The 8,076-nt window shown below is 55.6% G+C and overlaps 1 protein-coding gene across 1 annotated transcript; it reads right to left on the reverse strand.

Annotated features, from left to right (window-relative positions):
• Positions 1-548: 548 nt before the first annotated feature.
• RAX (retina and anterior neural fold homeobox) lies at positions 549-4,698 on the reverse strand. Its single transcript, XM_060029554.1, has 3 exons — positions 4,410-4,698; positions 3,868-4,124; positions 549-1,067 (listed from the first exon to the last, which is right to left on the reverse strand). The coding sequence occupies exons 1-3, from the start codon at positions 4,696-4,698 to the stop codon at positions 549-551; spliced, it is 1,065 nt and encodes a 354-aa protein (XP_059885537.1).
• Between the last annotated feature and the right edge of the window lie 3,378 nt (positions 4,699-8,076).

Genomic DNA, 8,076 nt, shown 5'->3' on the forward strand with positions numbered 1-8,076 from the left:
ACATGCATCACGGCAGCCCCTCCAGAAGCCTCCTTCATACACACATCTTCCTCCCCGCCACCGCAGTCCTGAGCGCGCTTAACCAGAGTCAAACCAAAACAGGTAAATCTTTAATTCTCCTCCTCAATTCTTCGAAACTACTTTTACAGACAGTTCCTCAAACACTTTCTCCGCCTCCCCTTCCTCCCAGTCGGCCTTTTCTGGGGTTGCCACGCCGCCCGGGAGCGGCCGAGGTCAGGGGCTTTGGGTACCTTGAACTTGGAGGCTCCGGCGCCCGCCGGGGTGGCAGCAGCGTGGCCGCCTGTCCCCCTCCAGCAGCAAGGCCCGGGGTCCGTGGGAGTGTGGGTGTGGCCAGAAGGTCTCGGCTGGCCTGGGGGGTCAGCCCTCCGCGGTGAGTCGGGCGCAGATGCACATCCTAGACCTAGGTCTTCAGGCGGCGCAGGGCAAGAGTGGCCGAGTCCGGGGGACCCAGGGAGAAGGCGTGAGCGCCTGCGGCTCGGGGTCGGCTCCTAGGACGGGCGTCTGGCCTGAATTGGTCCCCGGTGCCCTTAGAGGGCCTGCCACGGCTTCCCGATGGCCTGGATGTGCTCCTTGGCCTTCAGGCGCAGCGCCGCGATGCTGCTGTTGCGCGGGTCCGCCTCGTCCAGCGGGAACTTGTCCCCGAAGCCGGGCCCGCACGGGTAGGCGGGCGGCGGCGGCGGCGGCGGCGGCGGCGGCGGCGGCCCAAGGGGCTGCAGGCCGGGCCCGAGGGGCGGGGAGTTCAAGAAGGGCGGAGGCGGCGGCGTGTAGCTGGCGGGCAGGCTCTGCGCCGGCGGCCCGAAGCCTGGCAGGCTCTGCAGCGCCGTGGCGCCCCCGCCCGGCAGCGGCGGCCCGAGCCACGACTCGAGCGGCAGGGCGCCCCCCGCCGGCCCGCCGCCTCCGCCGCCCGGGCCCGCCCCGAGGGGCGCCAGGGCCGCGGCGGGCGGGGAGCGGCTGAAGGAGAGCAGAGGCGAGTCCTGCAGCTTCATGGACGACACCTCCAGCTTCTCCTGCCGCCGCCACTTGGCCCGTCGGTTCTGGAACCACACCTGCGGAAGGCAGCACAGCGCCGTCGGGCTGCGGCGGGGGCAGAACTCTCCACCCCCGAGAAGGACCGGGGCTCGACAGTTTCACCTGCTCCTTTCATCCCCGCCGCCACCCCACGCTCCCCACCCGCCTTATCCTTCTTGTCTGTCCCGTTTGCTCCAGTCTCCTCCCTCCTCCTCTCTCGCGCCGAGTCTCTTTGTCCCATCCCTGTCCTCCGTGGTGTTCCCACCCTTGTCCCTGTTTACCTCACCCTTAGCTGTGGTTGTATCTGTTTCCAACTCCTGGCACCGAGCAGGCAGAAAAAAATGAAGTTAACCCTGGAATCGGACAGTGGGACTTGGGAAACCAGATCTCACCAAATTTCTGTGACCTGCTGGTTGGCGGTCCCTCCCGACCCTTCGCTTTAGACCCGGCTTCCTCCCTGTGTGGTACAGTGGCTGCGCTTTTGTCGCAGACTTTCTGTGCTTTACCCACATTTTGCCTGTTATAAACATATGTATAAACAAATACTCTAAGTACTGTAACTGGAAACATTGGCTGTTAAAATAGAGCTATTTCCACAAATTACTGATAGAACAAAGTGGGTTGATTTTATTCCAGGCATATTTAATATGCATATTACTGTTCGTGAGATTTTCATTTTTATTTAATCGATATCTGACTAATATTTCTGATATTTCCTAAAAATGGCTTTCAATGATTACAATAGTTCAAGTTTAATAATCTACTTTTACTCCGTGGAGTTAGTTTTGACGTTAGCCTAAGATAAATTCAATGAGTTCAAGTTTTTCTTTTTTTCTTTACATAGAGAAAGTCCACACCAAGAGTGAAGTCTGGTCTCTTAAGGCTGCAACTTCCATTACTATTTGATAAAAGCACAAGAAAGGGTGTAATTAAGGTTTCACTACCAACTTACCACCCTCAGGAACAGAACAGAGAGAACTGGTCTAGTTTAGTGGGGAATCTAGAAAGAACTTTGGCCAAACTGGGGGGGGGGGGGCTTCAGTGTTAAATTTATGAAGGAAAGTGTGGGAATAATTACCACCTCAGAAGGGAGACAGCAGTTCTGAGTTAATTATAGGGAGAGGGGCCCTCATAGGAAAACTGAGAAAAAGCCATCCAGCACCTGAGCAGAGCAGGGCAACTGTCTGCAAGGCTGGGATTTGGGGGGCAGGGCGGGGAGAGAGAAAGAACAAAAATGCAGGTACCCCGGGTCCCTTTCAATAAAAGATTCATCAGCATATCTGAGGCCCTGATTTTCCCAGAAACATTAGCTATATAGAGAAACACTGGCGCGGGTGAGGGCTTCCATCCCACTGCCTCTCCCTCCCCACCAACAACATCTCACTCCATCCCCCAAAGTATCAGCTATAGGCTTCAGATCCAGTATCCAGAGTCAGAGGGCTAAAACCTGGGATAGTCTGCTCTTCTGCTCTACTGCTGTCCTCAACACAGTGGGAGACTCTGCCTACCCCCCCCCCCCCCCCCGCAACCTGATTACATCATACCCATGTGTTAAGAACCCACCATATGCTGGGCCACTGTGCTGGCCCTGTGATCACAGAGAAGTCAGACACTGTTCTCAAGAAGCTCACATCTTAAACAAGAAGCAAACATCCCCAAACAAGTAGAGAGGAAGGAACGTGGGACAGAGGCATGAAGGGAGCCCTGTATTCCGGAGGGGCACTGGAGGGCTTTGCCCTTTCCTCTTTCTTCCTCTTTCACTTGTTTTCTTTCCCTCTTCCTACCCCATCCTTCCTCCCTGAAAAGCAGGTGCTAAAATGTCCGCCCCTTCAATGAAATCCTTGCAGCTCTACTGCCCCAAATTAGGAGAAATTGAACTGTCCTTGCCAGTTAATCCTGAGTCACATTAGGGAACTATTTTTTAAAACCATGACATTTACTCATTACTTTAACCCCTTAAACTAAACAGAAAAGACAAAAGGCAGGAGCCTGTCCGCTTTTACTTTTAAGACAAGGCTAAAAGCCCCAAACATCTGAGTATCCTCACTTCCTGGAAATCTAATTCATTAGACACACACAAAAATCCCATCTTAGTTCCACTGCCTTTCAGATGCGGTGAAATTTGTTCCGAATGTCTCCCTTTCAGGCCTCTGTAAACTCTCCCAATTTGGAAATTCTCCCGGATTTTTCACAGATGACTAGCAAATATTTAAGGCTTTCAAATATTTTAATGATCAGGGATTAAAGATAATTCAGCTTTAATTAAAGCGAAAACCCCTTTAAATAAAAAAGAAAAGGCCTCTGCAGCAGTGGGAAGTTTGGCTGGATGTGCACCCGAGAAGCAAAAGTCAGTTTCTTAAACAAATCCACCGAAAGTTTCAACTGCGAGGCGCCAGGCTCTCGTTAAGAAGATAGGGTTTTCGTTTTCAAGAAGGTGAGCGCCGTAACTGACTATGGTGGCATTTGGGGCCGCAATCCGGTTACCCTCGAGCCGCTGTCTACATTCCCTCTCCACTCAGTGCTTCCCGCCCCCCGCCCCGGTCCTGGACGCTGTCGCCTTTTCAGCTTGCCAGCCATTCCCAGTTCCTCTCTTTTAGCTTAGAACGAGGGAGACCCCAAAGGGGAGATGCTACTACAAATTGGAACAGACTGTCCAAGGGACGGGGCATGGGGCGCATGGAAAATCTGTGACGCTCCTGTGGGGCTCTGGGCGAACCAAGCGCAGGAAGGCCCGTGGGAAAAGTGCCATAATAAATGTGTGGACGCCCGGGGATTCAAGGGAGCTTTGGCTGCAGCTTGAGCTTCCGGCCCTCCCGTGGGCCCATCTGGGCGCTTTACCTGGACCCGGACCTCGGGTAAGTTGACCTTGCCGGCCAGCTCCTCGCGACTGTACACGTCGGGGTAGTGGGACTTCTCGAACGCGCGCTCCAGCTCGTGCAGCTGGTATGTGGTGAAGGTCGTGCGGTTCCGTCGATGCTTCTTCTTGGGCTGCTCCTCCTCTGACAGCTTCGAGTCGCTGGGGGCTGGGGGTCCGACAGGCAGCCCAGGGCTCGGCCGCGCCTCCCCTGTCTCCTTGGGGCAGTAGGGGCGAGGGGCTGGGACGACGAGACCCCGCACGGTCAGAGACACTCCTCGGAGTATCCGAAGGCCACCCCGCCTATCCATGCGGGCTCCGAGATGGCCCAGGGAGGTCGGGGGTCAGGGCTGCGAGGGTCCCCTTAACTTTCCCTGAACGCAAGTTGGAAGCTCCTGCTACGCATATAGCCCCCACCCCTGCGCCCAGATGCCTTAATAAATGTTAAGGCAGGGCTCTCTCCTCTTGCAGAGCTCCTAAGTCTGGGAGCCCTAAGGGTCTCGGAGCAGCCGGGGTGCGTACTCACCTTCGTACTCGGGAGCCGGTGCCGGGGCGGGCGGCGTGGAGGGCTCGGCGCCTCCTGCAGGCGCCTTGGGGCAGGAGGTCCGCGCGCCCGGCCTCCTATCCCGCTCTTTCGCACCCCGGGCGACCCGCTCCTCCGGGAAGGAACCGAGGATCCCGTCGTCCTTGGTAAATCCCAGGATGGCTTCGATGCTATGCAGCCGCGAGGTGCTTCCGCCCGGGCTGCGGAGCAGGTGGCCGGCGAGCGAGAAGCTGCCGTCGGCCATGGCTGGGGCGCAGCCGGGCAGGTGCATGGGGAGCGCCGGGACGCCGGAGGGCGCGGCCCGCGCTCTCCGCAGCGGCGCTTGCTTGGAAGACCGAGAGCGAGAGGCTGGAAGTCGGCCCCTCCCGGGTGCGGTCTTCCAACCCGAGGGGTCCTGACTCAAGGTCAAGCTCCGCGGGCTATGCGGGCCCCGGCAGCGCGCGCTAGAGGAGGGCGAGCGCTCGGCCCGCGGCCGCCTAGGTCCCGGCGGGAGTCGGAGTTTCAACTCCCGGCGGCTGGGTCTCCGGGAGCTGAAGGCTCCAAGCCGGGTCGCCCCGGCTCCTCCCCTCTCGCCCGGTACCCAGCCTCTTCCCTGGTCCCTCCCCCCGCAGTGGGGCGGGTCCTTCCCTCGCCCAGTCTCAGGGTCCTCGCCCACCCACCCCGGGCTGGGCCGGCACTCCGAACCTTCCACCTCCCACCTCTCGATCAGCTCCGAACACTGCTGAGACCGCTGGGGCATGTTTGACGGGCCCGGGGACCCGGGTCCGAGGGCCCGCTCCCCGCAGTCCTGCCTCAGTGGGGCCGACGCCCTCGGTCCCACCTCCCACTCGGGCTTGCCTCCCTCCTTCGGCTCCTCTCCCTCGGCCCAGGCTCGCCTTCTGCCCCGAGGCGCGCTTCCTGCGCCGGGCTGAGCGCCAGGGGCGACCCTTGGAAAGACCGAGAGCAGGCTCCCCGGCTTTCTGGCTTCGGAAGTCAGTCCACGCTTCTTCCCAGTTTGAATTTTCCCCTCTTTCTTCCTCTTTTTAGCCCCACCGGCAATCCTCTTTCGGCTCCGTAGTCCGAAGCCTCGGACTTCGGGTTTATTTTGTTTGTCTATATCTGATTTAACTACTCCTCCCTGCCCCCTCGGACTTGCGCGCCCGCAGGCCCCCTGACCCCGGCGCCCGCCCCCGGAGACGGTGGGACCATCTGTGCTCGCAGGCCTGGCGACTTCAAGGGTCCCACGGCCCAGCAGGAGGCTGGAAGGCGCCGAATCGGACACGCTGCCGGGCTCAAGCCGGTGGGAGACCCGCTAGGGGTTGTCACCCTCGCAGACTATTTGTCCTGAGGGAACCCTCCCTCCAAACCATCTTCCAGGCCAAGGAGATGACCCAACCTCAGGCTGAGGGGGGAAGGACCTTCGTCAGGGTGCAAGGCCTCGCGCTTCTCTGGGGGCTATAGGCACAATCCGCTGGCAAAGGGGACCCCGCGAGGCTTCCGAGGCCCAGAGTGACTCATAGGCCAAGTGGGAAGATGATTTGTGCGGGCGGATGGTTTTGTTTTGTTTCTTCACATCCCCCCCAGTGCTGTGAACAGCACTGTAAAGGCCGGCTCTTCTCAAAGCTGATGCCAGGCCCGAGGCAGCCCCTGCCCTCACTGAAATGTTGGCGGGAAATGTGAACCCAAATGCTTTCCTAATAAAATCTGCAGGACCCAGAGATTCTTTCTCTTTTGTTTCCTGGTTTTATTGAGATACTGCACTGTGTAAGTTTAAGGTGTGCCGCGTGATAATTTGACACATATACACACGTAAATGATGACCACAGTAAGTTTAGTTAACATCCATCATCTCATGGAGATACAAAACAGAGATTTGTAAAATCTCCTTTGCAGAGGCCCTCTGATCTCCACGCAGGGGCGTCTCCCCTTCCCCCCACCCCTGCCTCTACAACGTTGGTTGACTTCATTTTGCATTGAGACGAGCAGTTCATGGGTCCCTTCTGAGGGTCGGGCACTGATGTGGGCCATGTCAACATCACAAAAGAAAAGAGAGGCTGGGGCCACAGGCCTTAAGGAGTTTAACGTCCAGCCTGAGAGACAAGACAAAGGAAACCAAAGAAAAACCTGTATCTTAGGGTCCTCCACCTTTAAATGAATGTTAGAAGGACATTTAAAAGGACATGTAACTATGTTAAGGATCTTTATATGGAAATGGTTATTTCTCCGTGATGGGCACATGGGAGGGGTTCAGTACACCAATTTCTCTATTTTTAATAAAACTGTAAAAAGGTGTATTAAAACAGCAAACGTGAGTTTACAGTAGGTAGAATTAAGCTGCTGATTCAAGTGAGAAATTATTTTTCAAGTAAAAGCTAAATTAATGAAAATCAATACACACGACAGTTTTTGTGTATCACTTTATGGTATTCAGCACATTCTTCATGCCATCCTAGCCTCACAACCCTGTGAGGTGAGCAGGACAAATATATTTGTCCCCATTTTACAGAAGAGAAAACTGAGGCTCAAAGTGATACAGCTCTTAAGTGGAAGGGACAGGACTGGAACTCAGAGTGGCCAACTCCTTGTCCAGTGCTCTCTGGCTGCCCCTCATTTGTAATTCTTACGGCAGAGTGTGATATTTTTGAACAGAATCAAAACACATCTTAGTCTGCAGTCCGTCTTTAATCCTTCCTGGAGACTGGATCCTGCACGTAAGAGGCTGAGGAAGAGGCAGCTTAGTTTCCCAAAGAAACGCAGTCAGAGCTTGTAGACAGTGGCCTTTGGGCGCTGGTGTCCAGGACGACAGGACGAACCCTCTGGAGGTTCCCGCCCCAGTGCAGGGGAAGCCTGCCACTTGGCCTCTTTTCGCATTTTCTAGGCTGTCAAAGGCACTCTCCCCCAAAACGATCTGGTGGCACCCCACAAGGTCCCACGAACCAGTTACAAAGGCCAGGTGGTTGAGATGCTGCCGCCTTGGTGACCAGAGGGCAGCCATAGGGATAATTAATTGGTATTTGCTGTTTCCCCTCTGAGTATGCTTTTTATGTAAACTCCCCCAATATTAAACTGATCTCTATAATCACTGCTAAACAAAGCTCCTGCCCACACGCTAAGGGGCTTATGGCCTTGTTTTCCAAAGTTAATTCCCTCTGGAACTGCCCAGCTCTCCCTAATAGGTCCAGGTGAGGTTAGCTTTTATTTACTGTTTATTTCAGAGTCTCAGGAGAAAAGCAGCAAAGACTTCAACAGCCACTGGCGAGGGACCACGGGGGAAACAGGGCAAAGCAGGACAAGGGGAGGTTGGGACTTCTTTTGTACGTGACATAAAGAGCTAGTCAATACTATTGTGGGCACAGTGGAGGGTACTCCAAGCAATCAGCCGGGGGTCATTGTTAGGGGCTAATCTACATGTGTATTTCCCAAGAACTCGATTAGGGAAGATGAATGGATTCGTCCATGTCCTTAATTCTTCTAGCCCAAAGCTGCATTTTTCCAGCAGTTACGCCAGCTCATACCCAACCCAGTTTCGGCAAAAGCAAGGAGCCTGGCTTCTGAACTCCACCTCTGTTTAATTCATTAATTCATTAGGTGGATCAAAGAAAACTCCCTCCTCACAGCTGCCAACACACGGGCTGAACTTTAGGCAGCTAGAGCCCCTTTCAACTTGGCA

The sequence above is a fragment of the Delphinus delphis genome, chromosome 13 (genome assembly GCF_949987515.2).
Source record: "Delphinus delphis chromosome 13, mDelDel1.2, whole genome shotgun sequence".
In the NCBI taxonomy this organism is placed as follows: domain Eukaryota; kingdom Metazoa; phylum Chordata; class Mammalia; order Artiodactyla; family Delphinidae; genus Delphinus; species Delphinus delphis.

Excerpts from the sequence above, each read along its gene's own strand:
- RAX (XM_060029554.1), bottom strand. The coding sequence starts at position 4,698 with ATGCACCTGCCCGGCTGCGCCCCAGCCATGGCCGACGGCAGCTTCTCG. Across the intron at positions 4,125-4,409 it reads ACCGGCTCCCGAGTACGAAG|CCCCTCGCCCCTACTGCCCC; the intron begins GTGAGTACGCAC and ends TCGTCGTCCCAG. Across the intron at positions 1,068-3,867 it reads TACCCGAGGTCCGGGTCCAG|GTGTGGTTCCAGAACCGACG; the intron begins GTAAAGCGCCCA and ends TGCCTTCCGCAG.